Source organism: Nerophis lumbriciformis, linkage group LG05, assembly GCF_033978685.3.
Source record: "Nerophis lumbriciformis linkage group LG05, RoL_Nlum_v2.1, whole genome shotgun sequence".
Taxonomy (NCBI): Eukaryota; Metazoa; Chordata; class Actinopteri; order Syngnathiformes; family Syngnathidae; genus Nerophis; species Nerophis lumbriciformis.
Genome location: NC_084552.2, coordinates 49,975,333 through 49,998,376, shown reverse-complemented (window position 1 = coordinate 49,998,376; position 23,044 = coordinate 49,975,333). Strand labels below are relative to the sequence as shown.

Sequence of the window (23,044 nt, the reverse complement as noted above, 5' to 3'; positions counted from 1 at the left end):
AGCAGTTTTAGGTTGAGGATGCAACTGCAGCAATACCCCCCTCTTCTTTTGTTCTTGTGCTAATTCCTTGCTAGACCACCAACGCAAGGTTTTTTTATACGCCGTCCACACATGGGTGTACATTACGACAAGCTAGTTATCTTGCAGGGAAGCCTGACACAGCATGTCCTCCTGAAACCAAAGCCTCGGGGACACAAAGAGACGGAAGAACGAGGAGAGACAGGAAGCGATGTGATCTGCCCTTGCTATACGTAAAACCAGCCATGACTTCAAACAAGGAGGGAAAAAAGCAAAGATCTCAGCTTTTCTTCTACCCTTGTCTCTCCGGGTTAATTAGAGCACAGAGTCCCATCTCAGCTGCCTGCAAGTTGCAAACGATGCATTCGCAACACACAAACCCTTCACTACACACCAACAATGCAGGCTCAGGTTGAACTGTGCGCCGCCCGCCTGTGGCCAACCAGCGTCTACGTGATCACCGTTAGTCTGGCTGGCCGGTCGGCATTCAGGTTAGCTCAAGTCAAAAGCAGTGGAAGTCAAACTGTCTGGACTGAGGCAGGGGGGGCTTGTTGTCATCATAGGTGTCGCCACTGAGCCATCAGCCTGCGGTGAGACTATTGAACCTGACAGGGCCTGTGTGCTCACGTACCTGGCAGGGTTTTTTGTAAAGGGAAACCAGCCAAAAGGTTTAACCGGAAATGGTGGCGAGTGTTACAGTGTGGGGGGATGCATGAGTGCTGCCTAGACTGGGGGTGCTGTGGTTCACTGAAGGGAAATGAATTCCAGTATGTACTGTGACTAGTGATAGGTCAAACTATACTGAAGCATGGACGTATTATAAAACACAAGGAGAGAAACTGTGATGTGTGTGTCACTTTAAGAAAAAAACATGACCAATACAGCTAATGTCTTAACTGTGAAGTGCTCAGAAAGCATTTCTTTCGGCTCACAAAATAAAGGGGACTAATATTTCTATATAGCTCCATTTCTTTAAAGTCAAGTAAATGAATAAATGATAAATGGGTTGTACTTGTATAGCGCTTTTCTACCTTCAAGGTACTCAAAGCGCTTTGACACTACTTCTACATTTACCCATTCACACACACATTCACACACTGATGGAGGGAGCTGCCATGCAAGGCGCTAACCAGCACCCATCAGGAGCAAGGGTGAAGTGTCTTGCTCAGGACACAACGGACATGACGAGGTTGGCACTGGGTGGGGATTGAACCAGGGACCCCCGGGTTGCGCACGGCCACTCTTCCACTGCGCCACGCCGTCCCCATGCAAGTATGGTGGTAGTGTGTCCTGGTCTAGGACTGCAGGAGTGCCGCAGTTCATTGAGAGGAAACATGAATTCCAACATGTACTCTTACTCTGAAGTGCCAAATGGTGGGTTGTTTTATACAAAAAAAAATACCAAAAAAAATATATATATATATATATATATATATATATATATATATATATACATATATACACACAGCATATATATATATATATATATATATATATATATATATATATATATATATATATATATATATATATATATATATACACACACACATATATATATATATATATATATATATATATATATATATTTATATATACATACCGTATTTTCCGCACTATAAGGCGCACCTAAAAACCACAAATTTTCTCAAAAGCTGACAGTGCGCCTTATAACCCGGTGCGCTTTATATATGGATAAATATTAAGATTCATTTTCATAAAGTTTCGGTCTCGTAACTACGGTAAACAGCCGCCATCTTTTTTCCCGGTAGAACAGGAAGCGCTTCTTCTTCTACGCAAGCAACCGCCAAGGTAAGCACCCGCCCCCATAGAACAGGAAGCGCTTCTTCTTCTACTGTAAGCAACCACCCGCCCGCGTAGAAGAAGAAAAAGCGCGCGGATATTACCGTACGTTTCATTTCCTTTGTGTGTTTACATCTGTAAAGACCACAAAATGGCTCCTACTAAACGACAGGGATCCGGTTCATGAAAAGATGCAATCTCTCCATCCGCACACGGATTACTATTTCACAGCAACTGATATTCCTGTGAACCGCACTGTGGATACAACGGGAGCACGTACGGTGAATATTCGCACCACAGGGAATGAGAAGTCATCCTTCACTGTGGTTCTAGCTTGCCATGCTAATGGCCAGAAACTTCCACCCATGGTGATATTCAAAAGGAAGACCTTGCCAAAAGAGACCTTTCCAGCCGGCGTCATCATAAAAGCTAACTCGAAGGGATGGATGAAGAAAAGATGAGCGAGTGGTTAAGGTAAGTTTAAGTTTACGCGAAGAGGCCGGGTGGCTTTTTTCACGCAGCTTCGTCCATGTTGATATACGATTCCATGCGCGCCCACATCACGCTGGTTTTAATATATTATTAAAGTTTGACTGACCTATTTGACTGTTTTTTTGACATTCCTTTAGCACAGTTAGATGCGGCTTACAACACGGGGCGGCTTATAGGTGGACAAAGTTTAGAAATATGCCGTTCATTGAAGGCGCGGCTTATAACCCAGGGCGCCTTATGGTGCGGAAAATACGGTATATATATATATATATATATATATATATATATATATATATATATATATATATATATATATATATATATTCAAATCTTAAAGGATTGGATTAGTTTACGTTAAAATAAGTGCTGCATCAAAAATATAATTTAATGGCACATTTTCGGTCGTCAGGAACAAATAAGTAAATTCTTGTGTAGCCAATTTTAAGAAGCAAGATGGCAAATCTAAAGTGGTACCAACCTTCTCCTTCCTCTGCCGACAGCCCTCCTCCGCCGACACCAGAGTTTTGTAGTAGCTGCTGCGCTCAGCGGTAAAGTGGACCTTGGACAGAGCGTTCTCCACCAGCGCCACGGACAGGTTCACGCCTTCGATGTGCAGCCAGCCAATGAAGTTGCCGGCTTTGTCCATGCTCTCCACTTCCACCTCCACCTGGAACAAAGCGAAATACATTGTTACGCTGATCTATAAACCCAGATTAGGTCTAAAGATTTCATTACGACAAATGAAGTGAAGATTCTATCCCTGAGGAGTTACTACTGTTCTATTGCTGGAGGCCTGCCATCGATTCGCTTGTAGACATTTTCTCCATGATTCAGGTGTGAAGTGGGCCCAAACAAGGTACAACTGGCCTACTGTGGGTACTACAACTACTTTTTTTTGCAATGGAATTCCTCCATAACAACACCTGCAAGATAATTCACAACAAAAATATTTTTTTAATTTCCCTATCAATGGACACTCCAGTCAGCAAGAAAGCGGGAGGGTGAGCAGATATGGCAGAGTCAAGCGATTAAGAGCTTGCTTGATGCTGCAGCCACCAGGGAAATCTGGAGAAAATTAAGTTAGTAAACTGCTCGGCCTCGGTCTCCACTAAAGTCAAAAGCTTTTATTGGCGTATGCACACAGAAAATCAGGTTTTAAGGTTTTCTACTAAAACCATATTTTCTTCTTGGATGTATCTACACCCCTATTTGGATCCCTGCGCATTGTGGCAGTTACATAACTAGGCCATTAGGACACAAGTCGTCCACACAGAGCCCAAATGTCAAACGGGGGAAGCGGCTGAAGGCTAAAAAAGGTTAGCCATTCATTTAAGTAATGCACAAGTGCACACAAACTGCCGTTTTGCAGCAGTATGACTTAAAAATAACTTGAGAAATGATAACGGCGAGAATACGTGAGGCGGGCTGGCTTCTAGAGCCCAGATGGTTCCCAGTGGAGTCCTGCGTGGAGCCAACAAGGCTCCCGTCGGAACACAAACAGGCTCCGGGTAATCTCATAAATGTCGGGATTGTGTCGACACACTGAATGGAAATGAGAAGAGTTATATATGCGTGCGTGTGCTTGTGTGTGTGTGTGCTCTGACAATTGTAGTCATTTTTGCATGCAAGCGAAAGATGCTCCACCCAAGGTCATTGTTTAAAAGTGCGCCCGGGCTGATTTAATTCACTTAACTGTTTGGAAGTGAATGAAAATAAAGAAGTTAATAAATAAAAACAAAAACCTGCAGTAGGTGACACCTTGTCAGAGCCAAAACCTGCACTAAAACAAATTGAAAGCATGCAGAGGGTTAGCATTTCACAAATTGCTATTGGGGTTCTTTTTAAGCACAAAACTACTGCATCTCCACTTAGAATTATAATTACCATCCAACAAAGTCTACAGCATCATTTCTCCTCCTAATGAACATACAGGGGTTTAGTTTGAATGACACTTTTTTTTACACAGGAGCAAACAATCACAACCTTGATCCGATTTCAAGCAAAATCAATAGCTTGTAAATGTGTCACTTGGTGGGAGGAGATAAAGCTCAAACTGAAAACAAAATCAAACTGTCTGACAACAGATGAGCTGCAGAAAGCAAATCACTTATGGAACAAAAATATTTGGGTGGCTATCATTAGAGTCTATAAAAAAATTCCATATTTTAATTAAAAAAATGACCTTAAACTACAAAACAAATTCTCAATAATGTGTGGTTATAATGGCCGTCTACAACACCACGTTAGTAGTGATGGGCCAAACGATACTGAACCATGAATGCATTATTAACCACAAAGAGAGATACCAGTGTTCCTCAATGCCTCGATGTGTGTGTCACTTTAAGACAAAAACACGTGACCAATACTTCTGCTGTGTTGTTTGAATGTGAAGCACTAAATGCGTTTATCAAGAAGCGCTTCTTTCAGCTAACGAGTGACGGTTCATGCTAAATTAAGTCGTAAGAGTGGCTTGTTGCCTTTGACATTGTTTGTCTCCATCGGTCTGAACGGAACAATGAAAAATTAAGTTTAGGATCATTTTGATCTCATAGCATCAAGTAAGGTACAGTAAATGTTCTTACTTTCCTGTTTACTAAATGGTTCACTGATGTGTTTCTTGCGCACAGCTATTTGTTTAAAAAACAAAACCAATCAAATTTGCTAGCTATTTGCAAAACAGATGTAGTGACTTTTTTATCCAGCAGATGACGGATGACCATTATGAAACACTAACAGTATATTTCAGTGTCAATACACCTTGTGAGTGTGCCACATAATCACAGAGGCCTCATTTACTAATCACGAATAAAGGAGTGTTTGCAGATATTCAAATCTCCAATTATATACACCCTGCAAAACATTTTTTTTAAATTATATAATAGGGGTACACAATTATTAAGAATGATAATTTTTACAGTAATTATAAAATACAATACCAATAAAAAAAAATCCTCTGATTTAACAAATTATTGAAATTTTTTTTCAAATGATACAAGATTACCCATACTGTGCTAGGTGGGTAAGGTGGGTTAGGTTGAACAAATCAAGCGCCAATAAGGTAGGAGATCCTAAACTTCCCAAGCTCACCTGAGCTCACAGTGCAAACAAACAATGTCAATCGTGCAAGACCTTTTTACTCCTTCAGAGGAATTTTGTTTGCATCAAATGCCCTGCAAACACTCCGGCAGGAAAGAAAATAGACAACCGTTTTAACACGTCAAACCTCACCAGCCAGCCCAAAACGCTGTCAGCATCTTCAGGACCGTACCCACCCTGAAAGCCTATGAGGACGCTTGCGCAGGAAAAGAAACTGACAAAAGCCATGCGCCAAGAATCGCTGTTCCCACTGCAGCTGTGTCTGAAAAGTGCACAAAGCCCGCCAGAAAAAACCAGTGCCAAAGAGATCTGCAATTTCCGCATTGAAACGCTTGACAACCAGCCCCCACGTTGACTGACGACACTTGATCCCGTTGGCCAGCAGACCAGCCGGAGACTGCATACATTGATAGATGGTAAAAAGGACAATTGCTTCATTACTGACTTTTGGATGTGATGGTAACGCGACTAAAGTAATGATATTATATTTGGTTAGAACAAATCTACAGGTGCACTTTGTCAAATCCATAATTGTTTGACCCTTTCTCACCTCCAGGTGTGTGTGAATTAACTACACTTAAATCTACATAAAATAAAAAATATATAGAAATAAATAAGTGGTTGGTATCTGTCTAGGTTACAGCAGGAAGTTATGTATCAGTTCGATTTTGTTTTTTTAAATACCGTGCAACAAATCCTGACCAAGTTTCAAACAATTAATTAGCCTGAAAACTGACGGGCGTATTAAGAATTTTCAACAAATAAGCAAATAATTTGGTTTCTCACAGGGTTAAAGAGTAATTAAGCTGAAAAACTGCACGCATGCCCTCGCCAAATTATTTGCCACTTCCAAAGATTTAAAATTGTATTTCTAGAACGTTTAAAGAGCTACTTCCGTATTTTTAGTTATTGACTAATCCTAATTTTAGCATGACTATTTATATATTTTCTATTCTAGTTTAAACATGTTAAAATTGAGAAAATAACACCATATTATGGTTTTTCCTACATAGGAAATTTTGTTTAAAAATTCTGCAACATCGAGGATGCTTAGTTTAAAAATTGCAAGTTGAATGCTTGTTAAGAATAAGATACTTTCTTCTATCTTAAAAGTCCTGCTAATTTCTAGATATACAAATCTTAATATATCATGTCTTAAGTAAAATTGTCTAGCCATGCAACTAGTTAATTTAACTAGTTTTTAGAATTTTTTCCAAAACTCTTGTGTTTTTATCTCATAGACAGCTCTTTTTTGCAGTGCACGCACAAACACACACACACACACAAACACATGCACGCAAGAACACACAAAAACATCTAGTAGATTGTTAGGCATCACTGTGATCGAAGTGAAAGCGGTTAGAGAGGTTAGTGGGTGCAAGTAAAGGTTACAAATATAGATCACCTTTTAACAGGGAGAGGAAAGGGGAAGTAGTATAAATGAATGAATCAAACAAACCGCCATTGATCCCTTTAATGGCACAGATGAGGACGGGATGTCAAGTGCATGTTAATGAGGCTTTTAATTAAAAAAAAAACCTTCAGGGCAGCAGCGGTAAAATGAGGTCCGCTGGCGAGTACTAGAAGTGTTTCCAACCATCTATGTCCACTTCTACAGTATTACCTGCTTTTCTTGTTTCTTTGTCCAAAGACTGGTGATATCCCCAATGGCATATTAACATGAACATGTGTGGGTCTACAGTGTGCATGGACACCCTAAGCCCTTCAGGGTGGTCAATGTGAACCAAGGGGTCCTATATGTATCACTGTCAGGGGCCGTCCGCCATGTTGTCGGCAGCAGCAGCGACGACGTGGACAAGTTAAACAGCTTCTGAACAAGCGCTATCCCCACCATTAAACCCGCCTGATGCCCGTTAATGAGTTTTCCCCTTTCATCAATAGATAATGGATGGGTTCCATTCCGTACCGTAATGGCAATTCTACTGGATACAAAAGTAGGAAAGCTGCGTTAAAGCAAGTGTTTCCAGTTAATGCATGTGGGATTTTTTTTGCAGTTTAAAAAGTAATGTTTCACTCTACAGAAATCTTTGATTCATGACTCACATGACAGTCTTGAGAACGTGAAGAAGTCCATTACTTGGATCTGCGAATAAAAAAGAAGCACCTACTCAAATACTAACAACAGAACCAAGTCATGTCACCAGAAGAGCCTCTGGACCTTGTTATGCTAAACGACACGTATGATCATACTTTTCTGTCAGTCCGCCAAGCCACCATGACAAATACACATCACAGTAGCGGGCCGCCAAGATCAGCCACGACGACTAATCAGTGTTGCCAAGTCCGCTTATCATATATAAGCCACTTTGGCCTTGTTTTTTCTAAAGTTGCTTTCAAATTTTGTAAATCGTGGGTTGCATTTTTGGCCTTGTTTTGAATGTGTGGTTGCCTTTTAATCATGCTTAATTCAAGTAAATTAACATAATTCAGCGGTCCATCCATCTTCTTCCGTTTATCTGGGGTCGGGTCACAGGGGCAGCAGCCTAAGCAGATAAGCCAAGCTCTTTCCGGGGGATCCCGAGGCGTTCCCAGGCCAGCCGGGAGACAGTCTCTCCAGCGTGTCCTGGGAATTCCCTGTGGCCTCCTACCGGTCGGACATGCCCATAACTCCTCCCCATGCAGGCGTCCGGAGGGCATCCTGACCAGATGCCCAAACCACTTCATCTGTCTCCTCTCAATGTGGAGGAGCAACGGCTTCACTTTGAGTTCCTCCCGAATGACAGCGCTTCTCACCCTATCTCTAAGGGAGAGCCCCGTCACCTGACAAAGGAAACTCATTTCGGCCGCTTGTACCCGTGATCTTGTCCTTTCGGTCATAACCCAACGCTCACGACCATAGGTGAAGATTTCAACAAAGATCGTTCGGTAAATTGAGAGCAATGTCTTCCGGTTCAGCTCTTCTTCACCCCAACAGACTGATACTGGGTCCGCATCACTGCAGATGCCGCACCGATCTGCGTTTGGCCTGTCGATCTCACAATTCACTCTTCCCCCACTCATGACCACGACTCCGAGGTACTTGAACTTCTCCACTTGGGAAATGAACTCCTCCCCAACCCAACATAATTCAATTTAACCTATAAAAAAAACCATTTTGACACAAATTACATTTTATTGTCAGAATGTCTAACACAAATATTTTTTTTATATTTTGACTGTGCGCCATTTGCTCAAAACCTGATAACAGTTTAATTTTAGGGTCCTGTCGGGGTTTATTTTTAAGTGAAATTTGCCAATGAGCACTTATTTAAGTATACATTTATGAATGTTTCTTGTAGTGGGAAACATCAGTCAGACAACCAAGTCAACCCTTCTTAAATAACTTTATGGATCTTTCACAAGATGAAATGAAAGTATCACTCAGCCTTGACAATGCAGCATGAGTGGCAGCCGAGCGTGGAGCCACTTTGGGTCTGAACAGCCCTGGTTATTAAAATCAATAACAGCAATAACGAGAGTGTAGTTTTCATTTTTTTTCTTTCTATAAGGGTGGTAAGACGGCACGCTAGTCGAATAATGTTGAGTTCCATTTGTAATAATTCTCCTTAACTGGTTGAAGGGTATGAACACAAAGTGACCCGATCACACAATTGAATGCTTACAAGTGACACGTTTTAACTTTGGGCCATATCCGCATGATCATTGATAATAAAGGGGTCATAATATAATTGTTTTTCTACATTTAAAACACTTTCTTGTGGTCTACATAACATTGTAATGGTGGCTCTTTGGTCAGAATTTTGCATAGATTATATTTCACAGATGTATCTTCAAGCCACTTTTTGGGTCCCTTTGAAAATAAGTCGTTTTGAGATGCAGAGTGCTTGGATGCAAATGAACCCCTCCTCACCACGTCTCTTCATGCTGATTGAACCTTTGTCCCTGCCCCAGAAGCCATCTTTTGTAGTTTTTTTAGCTTTCTTGCCCCTCTGTTTTGAGTGACTTTCACCACAACACAACATCCCAAAAGTTATAGCGATATAGCGTGTGGGCGGAGGAGCGGAGGGAACCTGCCAACTTTGTAACTATACACTAAGGCTATACTTCTACAGAGTCTGTATCTCTCCAATGCTAGAACCTGGCCATATACATGTGTATATCGACAAACAATGATTTTCTATTCTATATCATGTTAATAAGTCCACTACAGTACCGCTTTGACCTCTGTAAACAATAGAGGCTAAAGGCACGCGCCAAGCTACTTCGCTAACGTAATAACGGATTATATTCCTAACTGGTCCATTGCCAAACACAGCAGGCACTGAACCAAATAAAAGTAGTTTAGGAAAATCATTATTTATATTGCCGCAAGACGGTTATGCTGTTGTATTAAAGTAGAAAGCTAAGATAGCCACATAATAACTCAAGCTAACATTGCTAACGTATCATTCACACATTACTAACCTACTGTTATTACTTAACGTTTAATTTTCTCCTCCATTGTTATAAATAGTAGGCACCTAGCCCGTCATTATAAAAAAAAAATTTCAGAAAATCCATTGTGTAGGTCTGTGGTTGGTGAAGGAGAACTCTTCTTTGCACAGACTCGGAGCAAATTCTTCACAGTTTAAGGTACATTGCCACGAATCATAAAAGTTAGACACTTTTTACTTCAGATGAGGCTGAACGCTTGTGTAGTGACTTGTGCTCGTTAAAGCAACCAACAACAGAGCATTTCTTCATTGGGTTGTATCGTGGTCATGTTTTGGACTAGAAACGCCGCTTCATAATAAAAAATGGCGAACACGCGCAAAGAAGTCTACCATATATGGATAATCTGCTGACAACACACCTGGGAAAAACTTCACACCTATAAAATTCCAAACGACTCATTTGGCGGAAGTATAAAGAAAGGCAAGATTGTTTTATAAATTTGGTTTCAAATTTTACGGACTAATGCAGATTCCAAATACACATAAGCACGTACCATAAAGTTACTTTGCAATAAAAAGCCCTTTTAAAAAAAGCATATGTCTTCAGGCGTTTTGCCCTCTTGTTCAGATGCAAATGTATACTATTGTCCACAAAAACTGGGACTTTTGACATTTTCAAAAACATTGTCTTCAGTGTGAGTGATGTGTGGGTGGGAAACACCCATCAGCACCCTTGGTCGATAAAAAGAAAAATATTTATTTTGTTTCCTGATTTTCAAGATAATGTACAAGTCATTGTACATTATTTACTATGGTATATCACACTAACCGAGACATTATAATGCCACCCATTCAGCTGTGGTTACTTTTCCGGGCTTTTTGCTATAGTTAATGTTTCATGTAACGCGATGTCACCGTAAAAAAAAAAATGGCAATATAAACAATTCTAATTCTGATTTGACTAAATGTCCATATATATCAATATTTTCTTACAGGCAGAATTGTTATGCAGTTATGCAATCATATTATTATATGTATTAAATTATTACATGGGAAAAAATATATTAAAAATGTAAGAAAAAGGAGCAAAACAATCGATATATAATGAGAACTAGCTGAAAAGTTCTATCTAATAATTGTACTTAGTCATACTATCAGTTTTTAGATTTTTTTTATGAAAAAATATCAATATGGTCCCCGCATACCGGTATTTTGACATTTCAGTACACGGCCCTCGGTGGAAAAACTTTGGACATCCCAGTACTAAAGTATCAAAAGTCTCGATATTTTTGATTTGAGGATCGATAGTAGAGCATAAAGATCTGGTATCGGCGGTATTGACATTTGAGTATCGATCCGCACATCACTTTAGGGATAATCTGTTGGATTGCACGTCAATTCATCCAGGATTATGGAATATTTTTTGTGATGGGTGACTGCCTAAAATGCTTTTTCACAAAGTTGCAGCAAAAGTTTTGACATTTTGTCACATTGTTTTCAATAACGATTTACAACTTATAACATTGCATCAGACAGTAGGGCAAAGTTTGCCTGAGAGACAGAGGCAGAGAGAGCGACAGAGAGAGAGAGCGACAAAGAGACCGAGAGAGATGTTTGCACTGACAAACTAGAAGAGACGCTGCAGTCGCAAAAACTGAGGGAAATGTAGTAATTTGTTCACAATCATACTCCAGCACGTACAGAAGAGAAATTGCAACCAAAGTATCAATCCGAAACCAATACCCACCTTGGTAATGGTATCAATATAAGCCTAGGCCTATACCAGTGCTTCTCAATTATTTTCTGTTATGCCTCCCTAGGAAGAAGAAAATATTGTGCGCCGCCCCTACTCTCCACATGACTATAAATAGTATAATTTGTCTAAAAAATTGTTATAATTATACCTCTGCATAAATAACAGTGTAAGTTTATTAACATTAAAGGAAACCACACACCAGTCTTCCTTCGCTTTGTCATATTCTAGCATTGAAAAAAAAGCATGTTCCTGAAGGTCACACGTGCTCCCCTGGCATCGCACCGTGCCCTCCCAGGGGGCCCGCCTCACTATTTGAGAAGGACTGGCCTACATTATTGACCAACACTAAAGGCATGCTAAAAGACAATTGACCATACGACACAAAATAATAAACAGCCTTTACCTTCCATCTTTGTCACACATGCCGGCAATAAGTATTCATATCAACTACAAGAAGCTCTGTTGCTGCACTCTTGCTCCACTCTGCTGCCGCTCTATGAATCAAATTAAGATTTCATAATGGAATTTTAAATATGCATGATTCTGTGCCTGCCGTGGTATGGGCTGTGTCAGAGATACCACCCCATGCTAGGTCTTTTTGCAGATGTTTTCTTTTACATCTAATGGCAATAAGACATGGTTATTTAGGCATGAATGGCCACAGATGATGATGAGCCAAAGCGAGACAATGTTTATGGGGGGGGGGGGTGTCCGGCATAGGACAGTGATGGCAAGTCCATAATCATTCGTCTCCGCCTCTTTTCTCTATCCCCCTTTTCACCAGTTGACGCTGCAAATGGCATCGCCAGCCTCGTGTCACTCAAAAAGCCATTTCTGTCCTCCCGGACTGTCTGTGCTGACAGATTGAGAGAATGAGGCAGACTTGAAGGGAGGGGTGGTGGAAGAGAGCAGACAGAGGCATTTTTCAACATGGCTTTTTGTCAATTTATGTCCGCTTGTCAGAAACCAGAGACTGAAGTTTGAGAGACGACCGACGTGTTGCTCTCGACACAGCATATTTCACCAAAAAATGTCCTCCCGGTGGGTGCTGGAGTATTTTACAGTAAAAGGAAATGAGGTACAGGGATCAGCACAAATAAACCTGCTTAACCACTGAGCGGTCAGACAAAAGAGGAAAATGATGATCTGATTCCAGTCTGGAGAAAGCAATGAGATGTTATGTTCTTCCTACCTAACAACTACAAAGGTAATATAAACTGTATTACCTAGTTAGTCTGTTGCTAGACAACAAGTGACAATATGACTTAACCTCAAGCTTTTTTCTCCAGCTGCACCTGCCTCAACATTGGCTTGCCATCAAATCTCACCGCACAAATTCAGGGCGGACTCACAATCATACTCCAGCACAGATCAGAGGTTTTTGTTTTTTTCAAGGCTATACCAATAACTTCCTGCTTCTCAATACTGATATCTATATGTATTATTTTCTAAATGTATATTGAAGTGTAGTTTTTGCAATGAGCTCAGGTTACAGCACGACAAGAGGGAGAAAAGGAGCACTTCATTTGCAAACTCTAACCCAACTATAGCACAGTACGGGTAATCTTGCCTCATTAGAGATTTTTTTTTAAATTTTACAATAAGGGCTATTTTTTAAAATGTTATCAAACATAATTCATCATTTTGGCCAGACATTTATCCATAGTTTTCACATCAGCCAAACGTGCCAGACTTTTTCCCCCCCAAGACACAATAAACCAAAAATACTCTTCACCTACACAACTTAAAGAAGAAAACAATCATCTCCAGTACAATAGTCATTTACAAAAAAACTATTGTAATAATAAAAGACAATATTAAAATAAAAACATTTTGTTCGTCCATGAAGAAGCGGGAAGAAGCAAAGGTTATGATGTCCTGACCTATCACTCACATATAATAATCTGATTATGTCATAATATTCTGATTGTATCTTGATTAACGATATAATACATAATCACTTTGGGTAGCTGCATAGTACGACTGGCATAGAGTGAGGTAGGGAAAGACACGTTTTTTGGTCCTCTTGCGCCCATCTACTTTTACTGGAAATAGGACTAACAGACCTGAAGGTCCCAAAGTACTCCAAAAAAGATTGACCCCTAAAGGTTCCGGAGCTCCAAGAGGTCTCAAATGTACCCAAAGAGGCCGTGAGCAGGTCCAAGGCTCCTTCTGGGTACCGTTTTTGGACCTTTTGGGCAACCCAATTTACACCCTGGGACCTTCTGGGACCTTTCTGAACCCCTACAGGGCCTAAATGGGTTAAATATTGATCTTGTAGATACTTCCAAAATCAAATTAGGATTAAAAATTTTAAAAAAACTAGTACTTTCCAAACATATAGTGAGTACACTCTAAATTCGGTCTAAATCAAGGGTGCCACACACAATCATTGCTGGCATGTCCGCAAGGCAAATGACTGTTTGACGATCTCCACTACCTTATATAAGGCATTAAAGGCCTAATCGCCACACTCATGGTGCTGCTGTATGCTTAAAAACACTGTTTGTCCCACGGCTCTTTGGCACATTTCCATTTTGGGACAATGCAGGCAAAAAGTTTGGGCACCCCTGCTCTAAATTGTTTCTTCCAATAAATTTCACCCATGTAGATCGAATGACTTTGACCTTAGAGCTTTTCATTAGCAGTCAGTCTCGCATTTTCTGGTACAAGGGCTTTGTTTTTGTCCTCATCTTTCCCCCCTCTTCCATGCCCTACAAATCGGTCCTAATCCAGATGCTGCTAATCAGCGCTCACTTGGAGAGGACATGCTCCGACCGGAGGATTATGTCTGGCAGAGGGCGACAGATGAGGCAGAAGGACGACAATAGGAAAAGGGGAAATGAAGCTGGTTTGTAATTCTCATTGAGTATTCTGAGTGTATATGCACCACACCTTAACTGACATAATATAAATGAAACAAAAATCTAATAAAAGGCCGCTATCAGAGGTATTATCTGGCATCTCACATCGCTAGGAGGGGCAGTGTGTTTTTGTCACAACAAAAGCTGCTAACTAGTTTCTCCTTTTGTTAAACCCTGGAATTCTGGGCATTGAATCAAGATGGTGCAAAGAAAAATAGCAGAGCACCTGCACTCAAAAAGGCGTAGATGAATAGAAGTGAACACAACTAAACATTGAATCTTTCACTGATACATTTGCCACAGAATGCTTTGAACACCTCCTCAATATGATGTGACAAGTGTGCTTACAAATGCGATGGATAGTGAGCTCCTTTGTGCGCGCACATACACACACAAATTCAATTTCCTCAAAGTAGCCACAGGCCAAAGCAGACACCCCACTACCGCATTACGGAGTTACAAGCTACAACAATTGGTAGCCAGCGGAACACTCCTGCTGCACAGGCTTCCTGCTCCAATACCAGACACCTTTTAAGAAGTAAATTCCTTCGCCCGGGGGACTGTTGTCTCATGGCGTTTCCGCTATACGCTCAATTGGGGCTCAACAGGCGACTCTAAACAAAAAGTCCTCGGTCTCCTTAGTCTGATCTTTTTCATTGGGTTGTTCATTATGGCTTACAGCAAATAAGGCAAGGAGCAAATTGCATCCTCCTGAACAAATTTGTTCAGAAAAGTCATCTAGGGAGAAAACACCTTTTTGGGTTTCGAGAGCACTTTATTATGGCTTTAAAAAGTGAAGTCCAAAAAAAGAAAAACTACTTTTTAAAATTAGCTTTCTGTCACTGAGCGCAGTGTTCCCTCCACCATCACACATCAGGTCTATGCCACGTCCCTAATATTGAACTTAATTGTTTTAAGGGACGTCAAATTATCGCCTTAAATGCGATGAAATAATTTGAGTCATAGTTAGCATGTATGTTTCAAATCAAACATGAATTAAATTAATAATCTAATAAAGTTATTTACCTTCCAGTTATTGGGAATGCGAAATAAGTGTATATTCTTTTAAATGGTTACTTGCATTATTAGAATTTGGATTACATTACATTATAATCACTAGTTTTATCTGTTATTTCTTCAGTTTAAGAGTATGATGTAAACAAAAGGTCTGAGTCTGTCTGCATAAAGCCAAATATTTAGTTATTATTTAGTAAATTATTGCATATTGTGTGATAACTAGAGACAAAAGTATGTTGACGGTCTAAATGTAACTCGTCTTCCTTCATTTTCGTAGTTTATACATTTTTTTGGGACAAAATATAAAAATCCCAAATCAAATTGAAATCGCAAATCGAGAGAAAAATTGCGATTAGTTTTTTTTCCTCAAAATCGTGCAGCTCTAGTATTGGTATTGATTGTGTGTCATTTTTTTGATATTATCTGAAACTAAAGAAAAGCAACAAGTTCAACACTCATTACTTATTGCTCAAAGTGTTCTTTCTGTTACTTGATGCGTTAATTTCAGTACTTTATATGGACTTGATGTGTTATTTTAGTGAATACAAACAGACTATCAGTTAAAGTCTGTTAAAAACAAAGGACTTTATAAAGCAATTTTGTTTTTGTTTACATATCTATTTTTACAATAATGTCATCCATTTCAATAGAAATACCTCAATTTGAGAGCTTTTCTCTGCATATTTAGGTAATATTAAAAATAAATTAATTATATATTATAATTAATTGCTCATTTATTTAATTGCTTGACAGTACTTTTTGATTTATCTATATGTGATTTCTATCTCTACATGTTTGTGTGTTTACTATTACCCTGTGCTCTCACATTCATTAAAGCCACTGTTTTGACTTTGTGGCGTATTTGAGCTTTTCCACAGACTTGTTGGTAATCAATATGACTATTTTGATAGATAACCGGCTATGTCGCATCATTATGTCTGTATAGGGCACTGCGGTGCTCGATGGGCTCCTTTTAATGTGAAGAAGAAGACAAAGAAGACATATTTAAACGTATCATAAACTTTGCTTATGAGGAAACAAAATGCACATAAAAAGCTGGGAACACTGGAGTATTAAAACTCAACTTTGCAAAGTTAAGCTCAGCAGAATTAGGGAAAAGTGCTACCTCATATGCAAACCATAACACGCTGTGTCCATAAGATTTGCACCTGTGTTTGGAATATGAAGCATTACTGTGAACCACACACTGTTTATGGGTCGCACAGTTATACCTGACCACCCCCGCCCCCGCCCCACATACAGCTCACCCACACAAACACATGTTGCTCGCATAGTAGAGGTACTCTGGGAGAAGTCAATCGACATCCTACCCTGCCGTTCTCCTTAGCGACCATGTGGGAGGGCTGCCTCTGACGGAACGCGCCGCTACATTATTGACTTTAATTTAGAAAGTGCTGCCAGCTGCTTTTTCCCCTCTTTCCCCCAGCCAGGACCGAGCGGGACCGCCCGCTCTCAACCACAAGGCGACCTCCGGGGGATACAGCTGATTGCACTGTTGCAGGAAACACAGCTTGGAGTTGAAGGTGGGCACTCCTATTCCCATTCATCTACGGAGTTTCCTTTAGTCTTCAAATATGATTTCTGCAGTTGTATGCTGCAAACAACCAATAGTTTTGATCGTTTGCATAACTATCATACTTGCCAACCTTGAGACCTCCGATTTCGGGAGGTGGGGGGTGGTCGGGGGTGTGGCGGAGGTTGTGGTTAAGAGGGGAGGAGTATATTTACAGCTAGAATTCACCAAGTCAAGTATTTCATATATATAATATATATATAGATTTATATATATATATATATATATATATATATAAAGAAATACTTGACTTTCAGTGAATTCTAGCTATATATATATATATATATATAAGAAAAATACTTTAATTTCAGTGTTCATTTATTTACACATATACACACACACAGAACACTCATCTACTCATTGTTGAGTTAAGGGTTGAATTCTCCATCTTTGTTCTATTCTCTGTCACTATTTTTCTAACCATGCTGAACACCGTCTCTGATGATGCATTGCTGTGTGGCACGCACAAAAGTGCTTTCATCAAATGCGCTACAGTCTGGAATCTTCCAACTCTCCCTAGCATGGCCCAAAACCGGTCAATCTCTGCTTCCTGAGGAAGATCTTCACTGCCAAGCACTTGGTAGTCCACTACTTCTTCCCGGAGGCTATCCAGGTCCAATCGCAGCTGTGGCTTGGAACTTACAAGCGTATTTCTTCATCTTACTCGTCGTCGGCGTCGCCATGGCTGTATCTTCCTCGTTCTTCTGCTTTGTCTCCTTGTTGTGTGCGCAGTTGTGCACTGCACTCTCTAAAAGCCCTAGATGTTATTGTCACATATGCATGTACAGTAGATGGCAGTATTGTCCTGTTTAAGAGTGTGACAACATTGCTGTTTACGGCAGACGAACTGCTTTACGGTAGACGAAAACGTGACTGCTGTTGTTGTGTGTTGTTACCGCGCTGGGAGGACGTTAATGAAACTGCCTAACAATAAACCCACATAAGAAACCAAGAACTCGCCCTCAATCATTCTACAGTTATAACGTGATTGGGCAGGCACGCTGTTTGTATTGTGGGAAAGCGGACGTGAAAACAGGTCAGGTCCGCATGGAGCTGGAGGGGGCGTGGCCTCCAGCTCGGCCTGAATTTCGGGAGATTTTCTGGAGAAAATTTGTCCCGGGAGGTTTTCGGGAGAGGCGCTGAATTTCGGGAGTCTCCCGGAAAATCCGGGAGGGTTGGCAAGTATGCTAACTATCAGTTAATGTATGGCCAAACTTTAACAATCTAGTCCGTCCGCCTATCTTTTTGTGGAATTGCCCAAACAAAGAATCCACATGTTGGTGACTAAGTCATTGAGCAAGACTGCAAAATAAAGCCACAATAGGGACAAAAAAATGCGAGTGTCAGCACATTAATAAAAAGTGGGCAACACTATTGAACTCAAGAAAGAACTCGTAGCAAAGTACAAATGTGGCGTCCGCTTGGCTCTCCCCTCCCCATGTTCCTCTCCACTCATCACCGTTTTTGCCAACAAGAGTCTTCAGTAAAAGGTAAAGTTGATGTTAAATGTTCTATAGACTTCATTATAATTTGTATGTATTCTGTATTGTTGTATAAATGTAAATCTAAAAATATTTTATGATTATAATTAGTTTGTTTAATTTTGGGGTGTATGTCGCAAATTATTTGGATCTACATTATTTCTTATGGGTAAAATTGCTTCAGTTTTTGTATGATTCAGTTTTTCTAGCACCTTTTGGAACAGATTACTAACAAAAACGAAACCACCACTAAATATCTAACGAGTCAAAATTTAAATACAGTAGCACGTGTCTGGATTGTGGCATAAAAATGGCTGACACCGTTACTCTGGTTGGAAAAATAATGATCATAATCCTTACTATTGAAGCAAAACATATAGGACATGCTTCCATATTTGTGGGAGGCCCTTTTCTTGGCCTTTGCCCTTTGGGACTTTGGCTCCTGTAGGTCAAAAGACCCTCTGCTCCAATGCAATGCCTTTATCCCACTGCTAGGTCTGTCCAGACGTCAGTTTCTGAGTAATTCTTCCCAACTACAACCAATTATTCAGGATTAACGGATTCATGAAAGTAACACCACAAAATCTTGTATGGACGGTAGGGCTGGGCGATATGACTAAAAAATGTATCACGATATAAGTGTTTCATATCAGTCGATATCGATAATTATTGATAAAAAAAACAAAAACTATTCTAAATAAAGACCAGGAGAAAAAAGGCTGAATATAAATACTTTTATTTTAAATATAAGTAGGTAGCATGTCCTTCGCTAATTGATACACCACTGCATCCGTTATTTCTTTATAACGTTTTGAATTTTTGTCGTATGGCACTGCTGCCGAGTACCTCTCGATGGTGGTCTGTTGTTGCCGCTTCGGTGCTGTTCCACTTGCACCAGCTGATGTAGATGGTTGTGGCTGTTTGATACTGCTGTACTCCAGCGTGTGAGAGCGGCTCAGGTGGTAAAATAAGTTTGTCGTGTTCCCAGACTTGGTCGGGGCGACGACCTTGCAAAGTTTGCAGACAGTATTACTCTGATTCGTATCGGACTTAAAAAATCCAAAATACTGCCAAACTGGTGACGTGACGTTTCCTTTTTTATTTACAATTTCCTCTCGTGCTGCCGCACTCATATTCTCGTTTTGTTTCACTCCTCGTCGTCAGCTAGCCGTTGTTGCTTTTTTTTTTTTTTTTTTTCCTGTTAGCATTTCCCAGAATGCCTTGCGGTTCAGGCTCGGTCGTGATAGGTTGAGAGGCCAAAGCCCTTCCTCTACCTACACCCCCCAGAATGCCGTGCGGTTCCGGCTCGGCATTTCTTCCTATTTTTTTCTAACAGAACTCAGTGAAATTATCGAACGTTCTATCGACCCCATTTTCTATTGATATTGATCACATGTCTATCGCGATATATATTGTTATTGTTTTATCGCCCAGCCCTAATGGACGGTAAATAATTTTTCAAGGTTAGTGTGCTATCATAGCTGTGTTTGTATTTTTAATGCACCACAATAGTGATGCAGTGGAAAAGAATGCTTGGTATATATTTCAAATTGAATATCTTGCTTTTCTTTTATGAGCCTAAACGTTTGATCAGATTACATCGAGACGTTCCATTATAGGTCTACTTAGAATGCCAAGACCCATCTATCAAGGCAGCGCGCACTGAATCACTATTTGTGCCTCCATGAAAGTGTTTAAAGTCAGCTGAGATTACAATTTGGAAGTAGCCATTTTTAGTTTTTGTTGCATGAAATAGCAAGTATGACTGATACAAGCGTGTAAAGAGGAGGGTGTAGACGAGGTCGATGGCTGAGATCTCTGCAAATGACAGCAGTTTTATCTGCTAGGGAGCTAAAAGTCCAAAAGATTTAGGGCCTCCTGGTGCCATGACTTACAATGTTTTACCTTCATATTGCTCGGCAACAGAGCCATCCATTTCCTGTGGCCTGCCAGTTGGCAAGGCAACACCGTGATAAATGCACATACAGAGATGCACAATGAATTCTAATACCACACATAGTCTATATATTGGGAACATTGTGGAGGTCAATGCACTTCAGCTCACACTCATTGGGTTAAGGAGTGCTAACAAAGCAGCATCCTTCTACTGTTCTCGGCTAACACAGCGCTACAGCTAATCCCGGCTCTGGCAGTCCGTACAGACACAGCTCGACATAATGAAGCCCATTAGTCTAGAGACAATGGCGGCTAGCAAAGCTCAAACATTGAATAAAGCAGGAGGATGAGAGGAAGAAGGAAGCCCTCATCTTTTTACTCCCGGTGACCTTATACTGCCCTCATTAGAGGAGGTACACATGCTCAATGTGTTCCTTCAACACAATTTATTTTGCTGACTTACTTACAATTGGCTAATCATACGTGCTTTGGCTAACTTCACGTTAGGCTTGTGTGAGCATGATCTGTGCTTAAGTTCAGTACACTTCCCCTCTTTGGTCACATTTGGAAGAGGTGGGCGCACATGCACTTAGACAACTTTGAAAGGATTGTGTCCATGGCATTTTGTGTAACCAAGAATGAGTTCATCCAGTACTCGCCAACTCCCAATCCAAAAGGTCCACTGACCCTGAACACACCTCACAATGCCTCCTCTGAGCCCTCATCCTGTCTACTTCTCTATCCTTGCTCTGCAGTATATTGGTATATGAAACCTGCTTTATGGCCTGTCAAACCCTTAATGTGGTCAACCTTTGGGGGTTAGAGTGTGAGTGGATGAAAAGCAAGTGAAAATGTGCTGAACCGGGAAATGTTTTTTTCCAAGCGAGTGGCATTCACCTAAAGTAAGAGCACGATTCCTAGACGATGGCGAGTTTGCATAGTCGGCAAAGCTGTTTTAAATTTGGACCAGCTTCCTGGGCTTTAGGTTTTGCCAGTATACAGTATCCAAGGTGGACGCTAGCCAGAAAGCGAGGTCAAACAGTGGCCCCATATGTTCACAGTAAAACAGACGCCGGCTTGACAAGACGAGTGTTGTCAGGCCTTACTTCCACCACTGACTGGTGATGACCTGATGAGCTGTCAGATATGTTGAACCTTCACACCAGGGTACCAATCCTGTGCCCTGTGACCACTGTTCCCTCTGCCTCCCCAAGGCTCTCTGGACCCTCCCTAGCTCTGAAGGATGTGGTTTGGGGGTATTGCGCGACCTACTTTGGTGTGGCTTTGCGGTCGTTCTAGGGATGTATGGAATCCGTACCAAACACAACCCGCCCCCCGGGTTGAGTGCTGGCGAATCTGGGCTTTGGCCAGTCACATGTAGGTCAGCAGCCTGTGTCTGTGTGCATATGTGTGCGTGTCACTTGTTCCATTTGGATGAAAGGCCCACAGTGCGCCATAGCACCAATGACAATCGGATTAGAGGATGTACAGCTGAATGATACGACAAATGATCATGTCATGCATGTGCCATTGCAAAGATCAAGGATTTAGATAGACCATGAGGAAGAAATTTGAGTTTTGTTATAAGGTATACAACACAAAAGTAATAGTGGTCATAAATGAAAACAATATGTTTATACTGGTCTATATGATAGGAGTACTCAGCTGTTTTTAAATCAGGAGTTTACTGTAAAAAAGGTCAAATAGCCACTTCTTAAATTATGGAATCTACTGTAAAAAGCTAGTCCAAGATCCTCAACATATATCAGTAATCTACTGTAAAAAGCTGGTCCAAGATCCTCTATGCAAGTCAGGAATCTACTACAAAATCCTAGTCAATTATCTACATAAATTAGGACTCTATTCTAAAAAAGTCTGCCAAAGATGCTCTAAATGAATTTACTGAAAAAGCTAGTCCCTTATACTCCACCTAAATCAGGAATCTACTGTAAAAAGCTAGTCCAGAATCCTCAACATAAATCAAGATTCTACTGTAAAGATCTTGTCAAAGATCCTCTACATAAATCAGTAATCTACTGCAAAAAACTAGGCCAAGATACTCTACATAAATCAGGAATTTATGAAAAAGATAGTCAAAGATTCTCCACGTAAATCGGGAATCTACTGTAAAAAGCTAATCAAAGATTATCTACATGAATATGGAAACTACTGTAAAAAGCTAGTCAAAGATCCTCTACATGATTAAGGAAATTACTAAAAAAGCTAGTCAAAGACACTCCACATAAATCAGAAATCTAATGTAAAGTTAGTCAAAGATCGTCTTCATGAATCAGGAATCTACTGCAAAAATCTAGTGAAATATAGCCTACATTACTTAAGAATCCACTCTAAAAAGATAGTCAAAGATCCTCTACATGAATCAGGAATCTACTGCAAAAAGATTGTCAAAGATCCTCTACATCAGTTCTCAAACTGTGGTACATGTACCACTAGTGGTACGTGGGCTCCATCTAGTGGTATGCCAAATAATCACCCAATTAAAGTACAATGTTTTATTTTCCTATATTCAAACACAGTGTTACTGGTCATACTGTGTGTAATGTAACAATGGCCAAAAATATTAAATATACTTGTTGAATAAAACATCTGTCTTGTTTTTAATTAATACTTAG

At 40.4% G+C, this 23,044-nt stretch overlaps 1 protein-coding gene across 1 annotated transcript in view; it reads right to left on the bottom strand.

Annotated features, from left to right (window-relative positions):
- snd1 (staphylococcal nuclease and tudor domain containing 1) overlaps nucleotides 1-23,044 on the bottom strand; it is a 272,862-nt gene that overhangs the window by 107,406 nt on the left and 142,412 nt on the right. Inside the window, exon 17 of the mRNA XM_061959499.2 lies at nucleotides 2,792-2,980. Coding sequence (XP_061815483.1) covers nucleotides 2,792-2,980 — 189 coding nt within the window. The remainder of the gene's footprint in view (nucleotides 1-2,791; nucleotides 2,981-23,044) is intronic.